The 22,913-nt window shown below is 36.7% G+C and overlaps 1 protein-coding gene across 1 annotated transcript in view; it reads right to left on the reverse strand.

Annotated features, from left to right (window-relative positions):
- Nucleotides 1–22,913, reverse strand: part of LOC148955927 (NEDD8-activating enzyme E1 catalytic subunit-like) — a 43,976-nt gene that overhangs the window by 4,186 nt on the left and 16,877 nt on the right. Inside the window, exons 3-6 of the mRNA XM_089086786.1 lie at nucleotides 10,865–11,114; nucleotides 8,596–8,773; nucleotides 4,712–4,917; nucleotides 1,930–2,143 (exon numbers count right to left, since the gene is read on the reverse strand). Coding sequence (XP_088942912.1) covers nucleotides 1,930–2,143; nucleotides 4,712–4,917; nucleotides 8,596–8,773; nucleotides 10,865–11,114 — 848 coding nt within the window. The remainder of the gene's footprint in view (nucleotides 1–1,929; nucleotides 2,144–4,711; nucleotides 4,918–8,595; nucleotides 8,774–10,864; nucleotides 11,115–22,913) is intronic.

Raw genomic sequence — 22,913 nt, forward strand, 5'->3', positions numbered from 1 at the left:
ATTAACTATTAATCAATAAGCTTTCAACCTTTGACCTAGGTAGATTAGCTTGGTTATCCATATTCTTTTTTGCCCTGAATATGTAGATGAAATTTGAGCAGGATATATGCTAGCCTGTATAGACTAGCATACAGTCTCAAGAAAAATACCTATTGGCCTATACTGCCGTTCTTAATGCAAAATACGTTTACAAGTCGATCTATCTATCGTCATGAGTACTCGTAAAGGGAGGAGGGCGAATCGTACACTTTCCCTCACCTCCCCTAAAAGACCAAAAGTTGTAAAAATTCGACAAAATCAAGAGTTTTCAAGGGCCCCGTTCCCCTCCACTTCTTCTGAAAAACATTACAGGAATAGATTTAGACTCTGTCTATTATCAAATAAAAAAGTTGTTTCAACTGAAAGAAAGGAGCAACAGAAAAAACTTAAAACGAACAGAAATTATTTCGTATTCTCAATACCCCTCTCTTCACACTATAGTTTTTTAAGCACTTTAAAAAAAAGCTCTGATTTTAATTATACGGCCCTTGTGTTTCAGGAATCGTTCTTAAGGAATTGAGACAAAAATCGAACTTTAGCGCAAGGAGGGGAGTATTGAGGAGGGGGCAGTAACTCTCATATACAGATAATTTCTCTTCGTTTTAAGTTTTAATGCTGCTTCTTATTTTCAGTAGAAATTTTTTTTCAGATAATCTCTGATGGTTTTTCAAATAATCCCAGAAAATCCGCCCCCTCCGTGGAAAAAAAACATGAAAAATTCCGCCAAAGAAAGTTCCTCCCAAGTAAAATTCTTCCGCCGGGAAATCACCCCTGGACAATTCCATCCTCGCTGCGTATTCCCCTCAGAAAATATCTTGCTTACGATTCCGCCTAAAATATACTCCTTAGCATACTTTCATTTGAAGAAAGACTTGTTTTCATTTAATTTCTGATCACTCTTAAGGTCATGGGGTAATCCTCCTTGTGTGGAAAATATTTCCCGGATATAACCCCCATCCCCCAAGTAGAAATTTTCTCCCGCAGAAAATTTTCCCATGGTTCTCCTTGCGATATTTCACCGTGGGAAATCCCCCCCCGTAAACATACCCCAGAGGATTCTAACTCCGCTTAAAATTTTCCCCAGACAATTCCTCCAGAGCATCTCCCAATATAAAAGGGGGTCGCCAACGAGAAAGTAAGTAAAATAAAACAAATTTTTGATACAAATTCTGCAAAATTCCCCCGTGTAAAAATTCCTCTGGAAAGTTCAACTCGGGAAACTTCCATCTCAATAAGAAATTCTCCCCGTAGAAAATCTCTCTTCCCCTGAAAAACGTCGGTACGCTTATCTATAACAACTGCTATATGTAAACAATGGGATAATTTAATAACTTGCGGCCCTTCCTCCAGTGGTTCTGGGGGTCATGTTATCTCCAAAGACATCGTAATCTTACCTTTTAACTGTACTAAATAAAATGACAGTCTCAAAATTTTGATTAGACAACTTTTGAGGAAACAGGGCATATAAGGGGGCTAGCTGCCCTCCAATATTTTTGGTCAATTAAAAAAGGGCACTAGAACTTGAAATTTCTTTTCGAGTGAGCTCTCTCCCGATATTCTTGGACCATTGGTTCGATACGATCACACCTGAGAAAAAAAAGAACAAAAAAAACGCATCCGTGATTTTTCTTCTGGCAAAAAAATTAAAAAATACAAAATTCCACATTTTTACACATAGGAGCTTGAAACCTCTACAGTATGGTTCTCTATGTATGGTTTTCCCCTTTTTTGAAGATAAGGCAAATTTTCCTAGCCTTTGGTCGATAACACTAAACTTAATGATTCTTATATATTTGGAATCAGCATAATAAGCCGATTTTTTTTTTATGTGTCTACTGATATTAAAATTCCGTTTTTTAGAGTTTCGGTTTGATTAAACATGGATACTACCTTTTAAAGATTTGGATAAGTTGGCTTCACTGTGTTCCCTCAATGCTTTCATATACAAGGTTTTGTTCCTTCCTTCTGCTGTGACCATTGTGACACCCGGACTCCTCATTTGATACACGGGGCTTTCAATAAAAAAATCTATTAGCTCCCTCAGCGTACTCTCTTCTTGGAGCGTGATTATCTGAGACTCCACACTGCAGGCCATACAATCTTTCTGAAAAAGATTACAACAATAGTAGAGAGGCTTTCAAAATAGGAAAATATTCAAGAAGACATTATTAATGCCACCTTAATATGTATTTAGCCTGAATTCCCATTGAGAAAGGTCGAAAACATTGATCGAACAATATCTGTAGGCTAACACCGAGTCTTCCATTAAAGTGTAACCTTGAAACAATTATATCTTGATTTATATATAACATTGATCGAACAATATCTGTAGGCTAACACCGAGTCTTCCATTAAAGTGTAACCTTGAAACAATTCGACTGACATAAAAAAAACATACGATCTAGCTGAAAAAGAATGCAACAATAATTAAGGGGCTTTTGAAATATTCCAGCCTTCAAGAACAGTGCTATTAGATGACCTTGAAACGTGACCGTTAAACTTAATTAAAGTGCATTTTGCCTTTTTACAAACTTGTTAAGTATCGAAAATAAAAATTAAATTAAAAATAATTAAAAATAAAAAAGGAAAATAAAAATTTTAAGAGTAGATTCAGAGCCGCAATGGAAGTTTTTGCGGGTATCTAAGCCTACCTCCACCCTTTTCTCCCTTTAAAAAGCAGTGACCTTAGAAGGCCTTAGACAATATTTGTGTGAAGTGAAACTTTTTGAAATAAATCTACAGCTCAACTGAGGCGCACGGAAAGTGTTGTCAGCCTCGTATCTTTGCACAGTACTGATTTATAATGTTTCAAAGATTTATTCGTCTGTTTCTTAAATTTGGGGGTGGGGAGCCTTGATTTGGCTTAAATCCTGCTGAAATGATAAAAATTGCATTTCCAAAAGCTAGACCCGAAGATAAAGAGAATAAAAACGCAAAATAAGATAAAAATTTTATTGGTACAAAACTATCTTCTATGCAATCTCCTGAGACTTGGGAATACTAACTTAGCCGAGAGAGTGCCCAAGCAACAACTTTTAGATATAGATTTTAGACCCTGGATCCATTACTGAAATTTTAAGTTCTAGCTTAACTAATTTCCAAGGTAGAAAAAAGCCCCTCATCTTAAAATTTACCAGCCATAGCAAATTTTCCATTGAAACACGACTACACTTGTTTCAGTCAACAGCAACCCCTTCAAGAAAACATTATTACATAGTCAAGATTGATTGTACAAAACAATGGTCGTTTAGAATTTAAAGAAATCACTGGTTTTTTTTAAGTGGATATCAAAATTTTGTACAATTTTGGTCAAAAACCTTACTTTTTTGGGGCCTGTTGGCCTTTTTTTTGGGGGGGGGGGAATTAAACAAACTTAAACATTTTTTCATTTCGACAAGCTGGCCTAACTCGACTAGGCAAAACAGAATTGTCTTACAAGCCTAAAATCTTTGAGCCACGACTGTTTGACTGTGCGACAAGCCAACCTTTTTTTTTTCAAAGTTAGGTTAGAAATTGGAAATATCAACTCATTAGAAACGGAAACGCTGGCCCATATCAGTAAAAATTCTAAATGACAAACAGACAGAAGAAAAATAAGATGCAATGAAAAAATGGTTCATTTGATTTTTTTTTCAATAAATACATGTGTATTTTAGCATTAGAAGGTCATTCAGAATCCCTGAATTAATTGATGTATATTACCTAAAACAAGTACAGTATAAGAATGGTATAGAGAACTGCCTAAGGATATTAGCACCCCCACGTGAGGGCAAATTTGAGCTTCAGACAATAAAGCTCCCATTATTTGAGATGTTTATAAATTGAAAGTTAACGTTCAGAAAAAGATTATGAGATACAGGGGTAGAAAAATGAGGGAAGGTAAAGCATTTAAACACCCGTAGAATGGTGGAAGTATTGATTTATGTATTTTCACAAAAAACGGTAAGCGTATAATGCTTATCGAAGTAATAATTACGCTTTGAATTTAGCAAACCTGAATAAAAATTGTGAGACTCCCAAATTTCCCTTTTAAGCTTTCTGTCTCTCAATCAAACAAGCAAAACCATATAATTATTTGTAAAAGACATTCCCAACCCAAATTCCACCTGCCTCCGGTTGTTTCTCAGAGCGTTTCTATCTTATCCCAAGTTCGTTGCTTAGCTCTCAAATATGAAAAAAACTTTTGTCCCTGATACTTAAGCCTTTTATAGGGTTAGAGAGAGCAGGAGAGAGAAAGAGGGGGGGGGGATTTCTATTCTTATTTACTATAGTTCTTATTTCTAAAACTTGATTAACCTTGTGATACTATTTTAAGATTTTGTTGTTGCTATTAGAAAAACTTTTGTCCCATGCATTACAAATCAAATTGACAACACCCCGACGGTTTCTCCTTTTTATTACTTGTACAGGGGTTGCCTGTGTTTGGTATATATTCACTCGTTTACCTCGCTATATCATGTTTCTAACGAGTCATTTCAACTTAAACCTTTTGGTTTCTTATGCATTTAACCAGTTTTTTAACCTTTTGACCAATTTGTTTGATTTTTTTTCTTGCTCGTTGTTTCGAGCCCTGAAATTCAAATTCTGCCTTTAAGAGCTTTTGATTGAAATTTTATGAAATAAATGTCTTATCTAGAAAGGACTCAAATAAGAACTTAATTATAAATGGTACCTTTTTTTCTTGTTCATAGGTGTAGGCATAGATGCCATCTACATCATTAAAAACCATATAGTTATTCATAATTGGCGCACAGCCTGACACCAGTTTAAAGACTTCCGTTGCACATGCTGCCGCAATAACAGCGTTAGTAGAGGCAACAGCTGGGATTATGTTCTTTACAACTCCTTGTGTCAGCCTATATGTAATACCAGATATTCCTGAAAATAGATATTCATTTTCGGTAAGTTTACACGCCATCTCGGATAGCCTAAAAATGGATATTCATTTTTAGGTATGTCCTATGTACAACAGCAGATATACTTGAAAATGGATATTCATTTCTGGGTAAGTCTATATATAGTACCTAACATACTAAAAATAGACAGTCACTTTACAATCACTTGTAGCACTCTTTTCCTTAAGGATTGAGATCATATGTGCTCACATACCTGAAGTTCATATACCTGAAGGTGCTCACATACCTGCGTCTGTAAAACGGACGCATGGGTCAAATTTTTTAAGTGGGGGTCAAAGTTTTTAGAAAATAGCTTTCATAGTTTAGAAAATACAGAACATTTTTTGGGCTACGATGTTCAATCTGTATAGATGGAGTACAATTCTCAGGAAGGCATCATGTTCTGTGTGACAGAGTGGCTCGGAGAGAGTTGACGGAGAGGGCTCGTTTTAGCAAGTGCAAGATAATTACGGTCGCAATTTATTGTTTAAAAATAAAATTGGATTCAATACCAGTGTTTTTCATCAACGGTTCATAGTGTTTTTTTCAGATTAATCACCATTTATATTTCTGATGCAGTCATTTGCATTTCAAATTCGATGAAACCACGAATAGGGCTTCGACATTATAGGCAATCATAAGACAATAGAACAGACAGTACTTTTGAGGAGTGTTATCAACTCAATCAGCAGCTGCGCAAATGTCTGAAGCTTGAACTTTAATATTTCAAAATTTGGGTTTTGCATGTGGGATAGAATACCTTCAGGAATAGACCTAGAATGGCTTGTAATAATTGTCTAATTCAGTGGTTCTCAAATTGTGGTACGCATACCCCTTGGGGGCACTCAAAAACTTTTAGGGGGTACGCGACCGGCCAACAAGGAAATATAAAACACCGTTTAATTCTGGGATTGGTAATTTCATTTATATTATAGTAATAGTTTACTTAGCACCGGTAACTGAGAAGGGGTAAGTAAAATATATTGTGAGTAAAAAGGGGTACAGTGTCTAAATAAGTTTGAGAGCCACTCGTCTAATCCATAGTACAACCGTAGCAGATGTAGAGAAGGATTTGGGCATTATAGTTGGTTGTCAATTAAAATTCAGGTCTAAAACAATCATTACTGTATTTGCCCGTCACGATCTTTGTGCTTCTGAAAAATAATACATCCAGTCATCACCCGGCAGTCCTAACCAAATCATTTAAATTTCCTTTTAGGCAAAAACTTGAATTTGTTTCAGTACTAAACGTTGTGCTGCTAAACTTTTGCACACAAGCCACATTTTTAGACACAAGCCACACCCTGATAGACTATTAGCGATTAAAATACCAACTACTGTGTACACGCATATGATGTTATTAATGCGCACAAACAGAAAAATGGGATGTATAACACGCCTTGCTCGAGCTAGGTCAGCCCTCAAGCCATGTTCCAGCACAAGGGGTTGTAATAATTTATTGGGGTCAAGGTTGGAAACTTGTGGAATAGCCTATCTGTAAATGGTATCAGCTTACCTTCTCTTGAAGCATTCAAGAAGACAATAGACAAGGAGTGGTCTACTAGGCCATCGACACTCGAGTGGGGAGCTTGTGAGTCATCCAATCGAATGCGATATAATGAATAAATATGCAGTATCACCACAGAGTGAGTACTGGAGGACATAACCCTTAATCACCAATGTAGCAATTATTTTCACATCCACTCTTTTCAAGAACACTTGCTTTACTTATTTTTAAATTCATTATTTATAGTTGCACCATTATCAATATACATTCTTATTACAGATTTAATGGACAAAATAACCTACAAAACTTCCACATTACAAAATACTTAAAACAAAAGCGTATCGCTTGTTCAAGGGTTTCATTCTTCCCTAGGAAACCTCTTCCCAGTGACTCAAATCTCACATTACACTTCTACGGAAGACTGCTCAAATAAACCAAACATAATAGTTATGTCACAGTAAAAATATCATATATTCTTAGGCTGGATATTATTATTTTTTTTTTTTCATCTAAAACCTTACTAATATTTTAAACCAAATAATTTGATTGTATCACTGCTTCGTATTTTTACAAACAAAATAGACAAATAGATAAAAAAACAGGCATTAATCAGTCCTCATACTGCAATATGGATTATCTTTTTGCTTAAAGCAACTTTTTAAGTAAAAAATTAAAACATTTATCCTCCAATTCAATATCTTCTTCTTCATCAGCAAAATTCTTTGTTTAATTTCCTAATTTACTGTTGTTTTTTTAAATCGGGTCAATGCTGGAATAGAATCATACGTAAACGCCAGTTTTAACCGCATAAATTTAAGCCCTTTAGCAGTACGTATTATATCATCTTGTCAAAACATACATGAGCTATATCATCTTGTAAACGAAGATACAGCGTTGCCAGAAATTACATTTTATTCTAATATTATCTTTTGTTATTTACAGAAGACACTATATATGGCAGTTCCCTTTCAAATCAGCCCTCTCCAAACATTCTCCAACGACTGGTTTGTTACGATAACTCCTGGTGAAAGAGCCTCACTGCTGGTGAAAAACGCACCCTCAAAAAAGCATCACTGCGTCCCATGTTGAAAGCATCAATGCGTCCCCTAACCCATGGTGAAAGAGCATCACTGCTGGTGAAAAACGTACTCCTGATCAAAAAAGCATCAATGCGTCCCCTAGCCCATGGTGAAAGAGCATCACTTCAGGTGAAAAACGTACTCCTGATAAAAAAAACATCACTGCGTCTCATGGTGAAAGCATCAATGCGTCCCCTAGCCCATGGTGAAAGAGCATCACTTCAGGTGAAAAACGTGCTCCTGATAAAAAAATCATCACTGCGTCTCATGGTGAAAGCATCACTGCGTCTCATAACCCCTGGTGAAAGAGCATCACTTCAGGTGAAAAACGCACTCCTGATCAAAAAAGCATCACAGCGTCCCACGCGAAAAAGTGGTTTTCCTCATTCATTAAGATAAAGGACTGTAATTCGTCAATAAGACTTTTGTTTATAATGATTCCAATGCTGCAGTTTTCATTTCGATTCGACACCATTTTCGAGGGGTTTCAGGCTATTTTTTAGAAATTCCCATAAATTTGTTTTCCTAATTAGCTTTTACCATTAATATTCATGAAAATGACTGAATCACCTTCAAAGGGCGATTCTTCCTCAAATAATTTTTTTCAAACGCGTTTACCGGAATGAAATAGAGAGACAAAAGAAAAAAGAGATAAAGAAGGATATAAGGAGGGAGACCAAAAATTTACTAAATCCTAAATTACAAAATAATAATTTACCTCATTTCTCTACTATTATTTTTCAAGCAACGTTAGGTGATAAATTTGACGAAAAAAGTATACGTTAAATATGCCATTTGGCTTTTGCACTAAGAGGCTTTCACATCACTTCCGAGTCGAAAGTTAAGGTATCTAGGCCATGTTTGCTTTTTCCATTAGAAACCGTTTTTATTGTTCATTTTTTTTTACATTTTTCAGGTTATTTTAATTTTTGTTTTATGCTAATAAGATTTTCAATTTTTCCTTTTTTTTAGTTCATTTAGTGGCTTGTTGAATTTTGATTAAATCAGCTTGTGATACCTCATTTTTATCTCCCTATATATTGAAAACCTCTCTAATATTTACTTTTACACTTACCATACTGAGAGCCTCGTTCCAGTGCCTTTTCAAATATCCACTGAATATGCTCAGGATTATCACCATCAATGTCTTTCCCAAATGGAGTTTCTGCTGGCCACTGCATCATCCTTACATATTCTATGCAATGTTCAGGCAAGCGAGGGGTTTGAGCAATTGTACATAGTGGAAAGTTTACCTAATGAATAGAATAAGGATATTAGGGAAAGGCAAGTTGAACCCCTTCATGTATACTATAGAGATTTTTTGGGAATGCTAACTGCATATTTCTTTAATCAAAGGGTGATGTAAATAAAAAGTCGCAGTAGCATTTTCAAAAATAAAATTACTCTATTAAAAAGAAAAAAAAAATGAAAAGAGGAATTTCTTCTGTCTATCGAGCAACTTTTGAATACGTATGACCAAAAAAAAAAAAAAAAAAAAAAAAAAAAAAAATCACATTTCAGAATTACTGGACAATGAAGTGAATTACAAAATGTATTAAAAAGAACACTAAAATTGTTTAGATTTGTATATCTTGGAGGAAGTACTTGGGGGGCATTCTATCCAAGATTCTTTGGCTAAGAGGTTGGGGTATAAACACACCTAGAGACAAGTGGTGGGATATAGAAACTGCCCGACCGAAAAATTATGGCCAGGGTTATGTTCTCTGTGCAAATTTTGGGTATTCTTTTTTTTAGGTTTTACAGTTATAATGTTTCTAATGTAGACGACAGTTTTTATATCATCTGATAGGTGTGATTCACTTTTATCAATCTTAATAACTATATTAGTGGAGTTTGCTCAGTTTTTTTTTTTTTTGCTTATTAAAAAGTTAAACAGCATGACAGAAAAAATACGGAAATGGGAAATTTTTTTCTTATTTTTAAATAGTTTTAGACAATTTCGCAAGAAAAGGTCTTAGTAATATCATAATTCAGGCTCTATCTAAAAATAACGAATCTGAGGATTTAAGTACCTTGTTCTTTCAGTTACAGTTATAGCTGTTAGCTTGTCGTAAAATCGCCCGTTTCATAGGGAACATCTAACTTAAATACATAGTCTTTGTGTTTTGACATTTCCCAACCTACAAGAAATCCTCTACCACATCCCTCCCTCCCTCCCCATGTAAGGATCAGATCTATTTGCTTGAAACGGCAAGCAAATAAATTCCAGGATAACCTAACTATTATGTCAGCTGTCGACATACAAAAACCACCATGCTCATCTGCTGAGCATTGAGCAGGCATTTAATCAACGCACCCCTATCAGGCCCACAGATTACCTAACCTACAAAAAATCCCTCCTCATGTAAGGGTTAGATCTGATTGTTTGAAAGCGAGAATATAAATTTGAGAATAATCTAAACATTGTACCAGTCGGCGGCATACTAAAACCGTCATATTAGCTCCCCTCCTTCTCCTAGCCCTTCCCTACCACCTTATCTAAGGGTCGAATCAGATGCTAAGGCCATCAGACTTACCTGTTTAGGATACAGATTGAGTAAACATTCAATACATGCAGATTTATCCGACATAACAGTTATCCAACCTACAAGAAATCCCTCCCCTCCCTCCTCATGTAAGGGTTAGATCTGATTGCTTCAAAAGGCGAGAAAATAAATTCCAGAATAATATAAACATTGTACCAGTCGTCGACATACTAAAACCGTCATATTAGCTCCCCCTCCTTCTCCTAGACCTTCCCTACCTCTTCATCTAAGGGTCGAATCAGATACTAAAGCCATCAGACTTACCTGTGGAGGATATAGATTGAGTGAACATTCAGTACATGCAGATTTATCCGACATAACAGTTATCCAACCTACAAGAAATCCCTCCCCTCCCTTCTCATGTAAGTGTTAGATCTGATTGCTTCAAAAGGTGAGAAAATAAATTCCAGAATAATATAAACATTGTACCAGTCGTCGACATACTAGACTCGTCATACTAGCTCCCCTCCCTCTCCTAGCTCTTTCCTAACTCCTTATCTAAGGGTAGAATTAGATGCTAAGGCCATCAGACTTACCTGTGGAGGATACAGATTGAGTGAACACCCAATGCATCCAGATTTATCCGGCATAACAGTTATCCAACCTACAAGAAATACACCTCTTTCCCTCCTCATGTAAGGTTTAGGTCTGATTGCTTCAAAAGGTGATAAAATAAATTCCAGGATAATCTGAATATTGTACCAGTCGTCAAAATACTAAAGCCGTCATACTAGCCACCTTCCCTCCCTCCTCAAGTAGGCTAAGGGCCAGATCAGATACTAAAGCAGTCAGACTTACCTGTGGAGGATACAGATTGAGTGTACATTCAATGCACGCGGATTTTCCAGGCATAATGATCCTTGCATTTCCTTTAAATCCCTCAGTGCCACCATCAATTAAAGGGATTTGCTTGTTAGGTGGGTCTGCATCAAGAGAAACAAGCATTGAGTTCATCCACCTTCTTGCTACCACTGAGTCAAGACCACATACAACTATATCGAATTGAGAGTAGAAGTCGCTATCGCAGTCTTGAATTCTCTTATAGTGTCTAGAGCTTGGTTAGGAAATAACAATTACAAAGAAAAGACGTATTTAAAAACAAGCTGAAATGTTGTTTTCTCAAAATTCTTCGGTGTTGAATATTTTTTTCCGATAACCAGCACAGTGGGATAGGGGGAAATCCTCAAAGATTTGACTGGAGGACTCGGACACAATTACAACGGTAGCGATTATTATGTTTGGAAAGAGCCTTAAATAGCGAACGTAATAGGATGTTTAGATTTGGAGTTATTGAATTTCAAAATTTAGGGTTTTAAAAGGTGAACATACCCATCAATGAGCCTTCAGGGTTCTTTCTAAATATATAACAAAATCAGCTACCTTTGGACATAATGTACGGCTGCATTTAAACATTGAGAGCGGAAGGGTGTACTGGTATACAGTTAAACTGAAAGCGTCTATAAAAAATCCAGCAAACATAAATGGATATTTCCTAACTGGAAATGGAAAAGACGTAGTTGCTAGCTAAATGAAAGTTTAATACGCCTTTCTATACAGAAGGGTTACTAAAAATATTCTATGTCGATACACCATTTACTCGGACCAGCCCCCAAAATAGGAAAATTGTGCGAAACATTTTTCCTTCCAAATAGCCTACACAAAAACTAATCAGAGTCTGAAATATAATATATCACTCAAAAATTAACCCTTCATGTTAACCAAAATATCACCCCTTCATATATGGGGTAGTCTTTTTTCAAAAACACCTTATTCGATGATTACAAGGATGAAAATATCTCAGCCAGGATCCCTATCAAGCCCTCATAGCTGAGAAGCATATTCAAAGCCATATATGATCTATTATTGTTTGGGTTGTCTGGTGGGGTTTTTCCGGTTAGGTTGGTTCTGTTAGGTTCAAAGCTGAGAAGTATATTTAAAGCCAGAAAGAATCTATTATAGGTTATTTGTGTTGTTTGCTGTTTCATTTTTCAGATTGTTTTGTTGTTTGAATAGACTTCAAATCCATTTGTGCCCCGTTATAAAAGAATGAATCTTTGCAGAGGCCGTACTGAAATAAAGTGACCCAAGAACTCAAATTATTCGGCGATAAGTGCAACCTCAAATTCCCTCCAGACAGTTCCATCCTCGCTGAAAATCCCCCCCCCCGTAAAATTTCTTGCGGACGACTCGGCCTGAAAAAGTTTCCTTAGCATACTTTTATTAAAAAAAAAAAAATTCTAATTGATTTCTCGATGATTCCAGAAATGCCCCCTTCCGGGGAATTTTTTTTCCTGGACATTAAAGCAATCGGAAAATAGCCCCCGGAACATCTCAGTAGTAACCGTACAATGCATTTCACCAGTGATTGCGTAATATGCCTTACCACGGGCCAGGCATCTATATATTTGAACCCTACGCCTAGGGCATAGATATGTATGTAGGTTTTCAACGAATTGGGGTTACCAGGGTCATTTGCATAGAGGTATCATTTCTATAGAAGGTATAGAAATTTGAAATATCATATAGAATTTGCTTGAAGGTATATACTTTGCATACGTGCCCCTACCAAACAGGTTTTTCTGGTAGTCCTATTCTACAGATCATTACGCCTTTTGGCAAGATGAACGAGTATAACTTGATTGGTGATTAGGATTTGAATAAAAGGAATAGTTTTCTTTAAAATTCATATTAGTAAGAGAATTTAATTAAAAGATAATAGTTTATTTGCAAGTATATTAGTGAAAAAAAAAAATTAGTGGTGCATTTACACTATTGGAGATTAATGATGTAACCCACAGCATCAGCAGCAACGATATACGAGTACCTAATGTAGCTGTGGAAATAACCGCTGTCTGTAGACTATGTCTTGAATTGGACAGTATGTATGCGAGATACGTGATATCATTAAGCAAATTTAAGCAGGAGGAGCAACTATGTTTTGCTGGAAAAGTGAATATTCTCCATATAAATAAACCTCGGTCGGCATTAGATGCCCTGTCGAAATATTTTGATGATAACAAAATGCATCAGTGAATATTATTATTGTAATTATGTTCAATAAAATTTTTTTAAATCAATGGTATTTTTTTTTTCTATAGTAGACAGTCGTATATTTCATAGAGTAGAAAAAATAAATTCTGTTTAGTCTGAAGTTGGTTGTGAGATATTTATGACTAAAAAAAATGGATAGATTCGATAAAGAGCGAATCATGATGAATCTATTTCTTATGGACAAACGGTTGATTCTATATGATGATTTTCTATAGTTTTCTATTCAAAGTAAGATATTTTCTCGAGGAATGGTTGTCGATATAATGAAAACTGATTCTCCATCATTAGACTATTGTATGAAGCTTCTACATCGTGGTCCAAATGCATTTACACAATTTATTGATATATTGATCACGACACGAAAAAATGATATTGTGGATATGCTTTTAAACATTAGTTTAGAAATTTAGGACTTTTTTCATAAGAAAGATGGTGCTCAAGGATGATTTACTCCTCTCTCTCTCTCAGACATTTTTTTTTTTTGTTGCTAGCTCAGTTTCATTGTGGCAGTGATAGCGTTAACACATGACAAAATGTTCCATACATGACCGTTATGTATGTATACACAGGGCAGCTGGTCATCATGTGAGAATTGCACAATGATTGAGGAGTATGATGAAAAGTGTAGATTATGCAACCCGTGTAAATTGCATAGAGGATATGCTGTACAAATTAAAGGTTGTAATTCCTGTCTTGAAGAGGTGTGTGACTCTCATCCTAGAGGTCACCTATGCTCCAATTGTCAATATGATAAGTGCAAGCAGTGGGAGAGTACATATCCCGGTATGATTGGAAAGAATCCTAACCGTGATTTTATTTTATTGCTACGAGATTGGTATCGTCGTGGTTTTAGATTGTTCTGGGAGGAGGAACCGGGTCAACGATTCAACTGTTGGAACAACAACAGAATATGGTTTCTACGTGATCGTTGTGAAGACAATGAGTGTTATGCTTATAAGCCCACTGATTTTTATTTGGCTGTGACGGAATGTGATTCGACACTTGAGGACACTGTTTGTGAAATTGCTTCAAATAAGCAAATTGAAACATGTGAATTCTATAGAATGAATGCGAATAGTATCATTGACTATACAAAGAGATATGACAAGAGTGAAGTCACACTCTACTGTAGAAAATGTGACCCTGACATTGCACTACATCATGATCAGTACACTGTGAATTCAGATAATCTACCTGCACTAGTTGTTGTCGACAAAGACCTATTAGTGGATGAAATCTAAAGAGTAGAAAAGTCTTTTTATCATGTATATAATTTTTTTTTTATTAATAAAAAAATTAACATAAATCTTTATAAAATTTTATTATTATGACACTAAAATCAATATTAAATAAACTTTTAAATATATTATACACTATAAAGTCGTTCAATTGAGGTAAGTCAACATAGATGTCGAGAAAATTCTTGTAGGTGTACCCACGACATTTGAACATGAAAAAGAGTAGTGCATGAAAGCCACATGTCTTAGTCGCTAAATCCTGTACTCTTCGTTGATTTTGAATAATGGTTTTCCCACTGCTTTCAATAAAGTTGCTGATGTATGGAGTGTAGAATTTATACGATAGGCCAAGAGGATCAAAAAATTCAATATTCTTCGCTGTTTGAAAGATGCATAGCCAATGGCCGGTCTTCAAAGTCGATGGACTGCTATTAACAATGATTAGGGTATTGTTAACACTTGGAATTTTTTCAATGAAGTACGATGGTATGCAATAGGACTTGTACTGGGACATGTATGGATCCATACTAAATAAATTGATTATTTGATTTGTGTTCATGGTGCTAGGTCTAGTAGAACACTACCGTCGGGCGTGATTTCCCAATAGGTTTCAAATTGACTCAGTGATACTAGCGTGATACTCTCAGTCAGAGCATTGGCAAATGTACACTCTAAACTTACATTACCTGTTCGTACTATACTCATATCCTGTGTGCCAGACAAATCCAAAACAATAACCCCATGATTTTTTGAAAACATTGAGTCGGTTATTCCATTTTCAAATAGTCGTGAGTCATGATCTAGGGATTGCACGGTCAACTCATATAGAGTTCCATAGGATTTTTTGTCAAATGAAAGAGTGTACAGTGGAATACCATTCACTTTGAATACAAGGCTAGAAAGACCAAAACAATTAAAATCATGGGGAGAGGCAGTCCAGGATCCAACGGCACTCCCACTCTTCACAAAGGCCAAAGCCAATTTTGATGGGAATTCTCCATTGATAAATGATGAATTGGTATAGCTACGAGAGCTGGCGGCAATGTGACGTTGATTGGTGATTGTATGAGGGACAAGAAGTTTAATGTTCTTGCCGATGGCTCTTAGCTTTTCCACTGCCAATGCAACAGAGCTCATAACTTGTTGTTTTCGGACATGGAGAATTGCCGATGTGATAATAACATTTGCATCGGGTGCTGCAGGAAGTGTTTTTCTCAAAATGAAATTCGATGGGGCCATCTGTATCTTTATGTCGATCTTGACATTGGGGGGTAGCCATTGGGATATATTGAATATCTCATGATTTAATTTTCCAACTAGATGATACTCCTGGGTCACTGCAGTAGTCAACTCACCGTCAGTATCAACACCTGTTCGATATTCATAGCCCAGCGATTGTCCTCTCATCTCCTTGTATGCCTTTGGCGTCATCATCATAAATTGTATGTAGCTCGCATAGTTGGATAAATTATTGCTAGTGCTTACCAATGTTCCATGAATAAACAATTTAATTGGCTTGCATAAGTTTTAGAGAAAATAGTTTCATAAAAGAGACCATAAACGACAGGTGGAGTTGTAGTATCCATTCTTTTCTTGACCATAACGTTTAAATCAATAAATGTTGATGACATTTCAATTAAATAGTCTTCATTGGTTCCATTGGTGTAGAGTTGGACAACGATTGATGAGGTCGCTGATTATAAATCAACATGATTTTACCAAGATCATTAATAAAAGCCGGTGTATTTTTCAATATAAAATATCTTGATATTCAAAGTCAAATAGTTCTTATCACTCGTTCGGCCCATGCAGCCTTTATAGGACTGTGCGTATGATAGAGCAGTGTACTATATTTTTCTAGTACCTTTGCAACATGAGGATTAACAAATTCACTACCGCGATCCGTTTGAATTTTTTTATATGAATCCTGTTGGAGAATACTTTCAATGGCCTGAGCAACTTCAACACCTCTCTTTGATCGCAATGGAAGTGCATATGCATAACGACTATAAACACTGATTGCAAGTAGAATGTACTTGTACGGTGTATTGTGACGTCGTTGAAGCTCATCTAGAGTCAGGAGATCTGCTTGTACTATATGCAATGGGTAAAAGGCTTTAGTTTTTCGATATTGATTGGCACGAAGTCTATGATTTCTATGCAGAGTGTAACTTGATTCATTCTGTAGATAGTCTTGTACATTTTTAGTGCGAACACCAGTGACTTTGGAAAGAGTTGTGGGGGAACTTAAACTCCCCACCTCACCAATATTTTCATAAACACCTTTCAGAACTTCAACCATTTTGACCGTAAACACGTTGTGTAACGTCCGCTACCCTTCTGTATACTGGCCGTTGGTGGTGGTGGTGATGATGACCTGATACGTCTTCGCTTTTGTCTAGCTATCAGCGGTGTGCTAGTATTTTCCAAAATTGATTTAAAATATTCTTCTTCAAGTTCATTTTTTAATGGTGTCAATTTTGTTGTTGATGATGATGATGACGATGATGCATGTTCATTTAATTTTTTTAGAATTTATCTATTGCCAATAAGACTTTTGGGGAAGTTTAATGTATTTAGAAAGTTGTATATATGAGTGTCAAATGATAATAGTCCTTTATGATTTGTAACCATATCATAGATTAAATCAAGTATATTATAGCTCTTGCCCTGAATTATAATACCTGCCCCATTGCTCTCAACTTGAATGTGATCACGTTCCAAGAGATAGGCTAGGAGTCGTGTTAATTTTTCAATATATTTTTGGGGCCTTATATTTACAAATTTAAATAAAAACGAATACAATTAATCCTTCTTCAGTTGTGTTCCAGCAGCAGCAGAATCCTGAGGAGATGATTCTTTTTTGGGATCAGCAGCAGCAGCAGCAGCAGCAGTGGGCTTCGGGCGATAGGACTTGTGCTTGTCCACTCGGCGAAGTGCATCTTGAAGTAAAAGCAGTTTTTTATCATCCTCATTATTTCCATTGTCAAGGAATTTACTCCGATTGTTCTCAAAGTGTTCGATGGGGGAGAGAGTGAGTTCTATTGGTGTTAATTTATAGGATTTTTCCATTCACTCTCTCTTTAGAAAAAACTGTCTCCAATTCCTGCAATTATTGGCAGTAAAAATGTGGAAAGGCTACCGCCCGCCTGAAGAAGTCGTTTCCTTTTGAAATTCTTTTGTTTCTTTTTAGAGGCCACTGTACGTACAATGGAACGATGTTGCTTTGCCTGTTGCTTAACTACTTCTGGCACTTGAACATTACCCTCGATCAAATTTAAACAAAGTTCGGATATTAGATTAATGAAATTATTGTCAATACCATGTTTGAGTATTGCTTTCCTGAGCGGAGGTTTTGAACTGCTTAGAACTGAAAACAAATGTCTATTTTCATGTAGCTTCTTCAGTGTCATGATAGCAACTAATAGGTCTTTTTAGTGTTCACGGGGAGATATACTGTAATTTCATTGTCAAAAATATCTGTGACGACACGTAGATCCTCAGGTGTATTTTGATTAAGATCCAATAGGATGTAGCCGTAGGGTTTATTAGTTGCCTGATTGTATGCTGAGAGCAGAAATTTGGGGGCTCCCGGATAGATGTGTTTATTGAGAGTTATTAGCGAGCTAGAATCACAAATAACTCTGTAGATGATGGAGTAGGTACAGTTCAATGCAAATGTTCACATACATTTGCTCTGATGAAAGAGATCGTGTAGAACCAGAGTAATGGAAATCTCTTCGTGATGAAAGCGAACAGTGAACAGTTGTAGCATTTCCTGGGATCATTGTTCAATAGATTCAGCCAGATCGTCAATGATCAACCAGGAGTTTTGTTCAATAATGCTGAAAACATCAAGTCCCTGTATGAATTGTATCTGCATCAACCCTATCGTGGCAGCACTTGCTTTTATTTTATCATATGTCTCCTGCCAAATACTATAGCAATATTAGTTTTTTTTCGGCTTTTCCACAAACATTTTATCTCTATTTTTAAGTATTTTAGTTAAGAGTGTTGTTTTGCCCGACATTGACGGCCCACACAGTAACGATCTGAATGGTGTTTTAAATTGATACATGTTCCCCTCAACAGTTCACCTGGACAACTAACTTTAGACTATGGCTGTCTAATGACTAAATAATTTCCCTACTACTACTACTACTCCTCTCAAGAATAATAATAATAATAATAACGATAAGAATAATAATAATAAATAATAATATTTTATTTTATTATATACATAAAAAAAGGTTACAATACTTTAAATAAAAAACTACATTGAAAAAGGCGCATTAAACATGAATAAAAAATACACTTTTTTTAAATTTATTTATAATAAAAAATACAACATTTACATAACCACTAGAAAAAAAAATACTTAAATAAATACACTTTTTTTTTTCTGTTTATTTATTTATAAAAAATACAACATTTATTGGAATAATGCACTTGAAATATCACTTTTACTTACAACATTTTAAATTTTGGGGTCCCCCCTCCCCCCCGGGGGCGGCAGCTGCGGCGGCCGGGAGCGGGAAGCGCCGGGCGCCGGGGGGCCCCGGCGGCGGGCCCCGGCTGGGGGGGGGGCTGGCATTAAATACTGGAAATTGATCTGCCTTGCAAACACACACACACACACACACACACACACATTTAAAATTTATTGTGATAGAAAAAAAAAGAATTTAAAAAAAAAAAAACAAAAATACCCAAAAAAACCTCCCACCCAATTTATATTTTTTTTTTTTTTTTTTTTTTTGGTGAATTTAAGTTAATTTTTTTAGACCGAGTTGTTTTTTTTACTCTATGCATTAAACTCGGTCTGTAATTAAATAATGACCGGGTGGCAATACCTTCACACCATCCTCAAGTACATAGACTTTGTCCGATATGGCAGACATGGCGTTTTTTTCAACTCTAACTGTGTAGTTTTTACATTGTAAAGAGAGAATCGCCATGGCGTTCACCCTTGGCACTAGTCAATGGTTCACATAGTTTCTATGCACATTCCGATCGAAATTATTTTGTAAAAAGTGTGTAGGTACACCCTTGCACACTTGTTTTATATCCGTTCTGTGTGTTTCCACGCCATACACCTTCGGACCAGAAAACACACCACTGTATATCAGATCGCTACCCGTTCCAGATTTTTACATTAACAATTGATTTGGGGCCTGGTGTTTCACTAGCTCTGGGTAGAGGGATTCGTTCCAGTTAGTGTAGTCCATTCGTGAGCTAATGTACTCGCCATTTTCCAAATCATTCAATAGATTTTCAGTTTTGACTTTTAACAGGAGTGAATCAGTGTCCCCGTAGTACACTTGAACTTGTCCCTCCATCGGCCACTGTACCTTGCATACATTATAATAAAATGACAACATGAGTTTCTTGGATATTTCAGTTATTGCACTTCCCCCTGCAATATTTTTATTTAATACAATGTTTCTTTTCTTGCGATGTAGGAGCACCATATTAGAGTCTATGATTGTGAACGATGTGAAGTTTGGATCCGCAATGATTCGAGCAAAATCTTTGGGGTTGGTTAAAATGTCACATCGACTTCTGTTTTGTACGCTCTCGCACATTTTACCGAAAGCTGAGTTCAAAATGAGTTCATAGACTTTTTTTTGAACTTTTGTTTTCGCTTCTGAATGCTTTCTAACAAAGGTGTCAATAGACATTTTCATATCAGACTTTTGATCAAATTGGATGGCTCTATGAATTTTTTTGACCTTGAAACCATTGGACACCATCCATTTCAATAGCACGTGATGAACAACGATATTCTGTTTCGGGTTGAGGTCGGCAATTAGTTTTTGTTTTGAAGGTACCCAGTGCATACTCCCGCCCTCTACTAAAGATAAATTGTAGGGGCTCAGAGAGTCCCTACCCACCGGTCTATTTATACACAGAAAAACAAAGTCTTTTACCGAGTCATGGATTTACATGGGTATTTCACCGTCAATTTCAAAAAACCATCCCTGTGCCCCATTCTCCTCAACACTGGCAATGTCGGGGACATTCGAAGCACAGGGATTGTCAAGCCATTTATAATTGCCACACGGAAAACAGTAGTGAGACATTGCCGATGGGTAAAGAGTGTTCAGATCCAAAACAACTGCATCTGACTTGTTATCGGTTTACCGTCCAGTTGGATTTGTTTTCATGAGACAAGTCCCGTGAATGACCTACCCACCCCTAATTGCCCTTACAAAAAGTCGATGCTGAACCACAACCGTACTCAGACCTGACTTATCGCGTCGGATTTTAATTATACGGCCAATCACCAAATTAGGCTTTGAAAAATAAAACACAAAATACAACCCATACTCCCCAGATATTGTATCCGTATTTTTGCACACAATATCCAGAAGAGTGAGTACGTCACTGGCCAAGTAAAGTTTACAATAATCCCACCCATTTTTATATCCGCCCTTTGCCCAAACCCTCTTAGCAAATTCGTAGTCGCTAGTGGTGCACTCACTCTCAGTAAGAGACTTGTAAAAATCTTCAATGGGCGGTAGTGACACCTCATCTAGCCTCGAGCCAGAGTTGTAATAATCATATGGATATATACCCTTGCACGTTAATAAATCATACATTTCATCATCGGGGACACACTGTTTAAGGAGGGGAAAGCTATCAAAATTGTCACTCTTCTGCACCTGAATCAATTGACTTAAAGATTTGGGGAAGAAGCTGAAAGAGTCTAAAAAACGGATTTTATTCAGGCATGTGTTACCCTTGTCAACTGTTTTCCACATGAATTCTAGCAGCAGTAGCTTCTCCGATGATTTGGGTATGATATTATATGAAAAAGAACCATCGATCCATGCGTCATCTACAACTCCTCCCTTGGAAATGCGGGCCAATGCCGGAAGAACAAACTTTAAGTCGTAATTGGAACTATGTATAAAAACAGGTACGAAATATTGTTGTCTAACGTTTAAATTGGATGACTGGTGTGCTACCCCTCTAAAGTTACTCCCACCCGAGGTAATTTCCTGCCACAAATGATCATGATCGATCACCTTCCTCCTCCCCCCATACCCAACACCATCATCAAATTCTCCCTTGCAAACCCAACAAATTTTACGATTTTTAATGGCCACTCTGTCATCTGGTGATAGGACCAGAGGATATTTTGTATAACGAAGGCGCGAAATTGCACCGTTCGCTGTTTTGACTAGACTGACCAATGCCGAGCGCATGAAGTCTTCACCTTCACTCAAAATCTCCACTACCTCCAGCACTTGCATGGTATTATTGGAATCTCGTTGCGCGTGAGCGTAAGAGACCCCTATGGCTTCATGTATTTTAACATGATTTGAATTTGAGAGATCACACACGTCTGTCAGCTTAGCCTCGCGGTCCAAAGCGATCTTATTGCTCTACAGGAGCGTGTTTTGGAAAATTTTAAAACCTAAGATCGCTCTATCTCCGCTTACCGTCTCCACAGCCTGGTATCCCTGACATTTACAGTGTTTCATGTGATGCTTTAACTTTAAATCAGAGTGAAATCTGTAGAGACATGTTGGACAGTAAAAACACACACCACCTCGCCCCCCCTTTTTACCTTCACATAGAACCCTAAGAATATCTGTAATCGTATTTAAATGGCCAATTGAATTATAGTATGTGGGTGGGGTGTATAAAAGCCACACCCAGTGTTTTACTGATTCAATTGAAGGTGCTCTCACTGGACATAATAAACCCTTCTTATCGGAACGCTGAACCTCTTCAAATTCTGGTTCATACTCTAACACCGTGACTCCAATCTTTAAATGTGCATTAGCCCGCTCAAAAATATCTATTCCTTTTAGTGTCACGGGATATTGACCATTTAAACAATTAAAATTTACTTTGGGGAACTTTGAACCCTCCCTACCATTAACTGCCAGTTTGTCCAACTTTTTCTTAGATGAATCTTTTTGAAGTGGTCTATATGCCGCAATTAAAAACGCAGACTTGAAACACTGCAGCCTCGTATCGAAACAGATTCGTTTTATCCCCCTACACCCCTCTAAATCTGAATGATATTTTAATTCAATATTCCCTTCCCCCCCGCGTACAATAAAATCCCTTTTAAACCTACCAATGTTAACATTTAAACTTTCAGTAAAAAAAACCACATATCCACGCCCCCCCTCATTATAATTGTCCCCCTTACTTTGAATACTATTTGCCCAATTTATAAAAACCTACCCCTAATTTGATAAATGCGGGTGAATTGCCAACATCTCTGTGTGCAAGTATTTCGAATACATCTCACCCGCACTTTCATTTAAAAAAAAAATTTTTAGTGCTATTGATGCTTTTAAACTGACCCCCACTCCCCACACCCCCATTGGTTGTTCAAGACTGGCTCGAATCTTATCCGTATATGAATGTGTAATGGCCAGGGTATCTGTTATTATATCCCCCGACACTAGAGAATTGAAAGGGTCACCGAATTTGGCGCTGTAGACCAATGTGTGATGCAAGGCAGTGTTGGAGAGAAAAAAATCCGTACGAGGGGGTAGTGTTGCTGTTGTATTACTACTACTTCTATCTATAGC

This window comes from Artemia sp. Qi Xiang Cuo, chromosome 1 (assembly GCF_049724085.1).
Source record: "Artemia sp. Qi Xiang Cuo chromosome 1, ASM4972408v1, whole genome shotgun sequence".
Lineage (NCBI taxonomy): Eukaryota > Metazoa > Arthropoda > Branchiopoda > Anostraca > Artemiidae > Artemia > Artemia sp. Qi Xiang Cuo.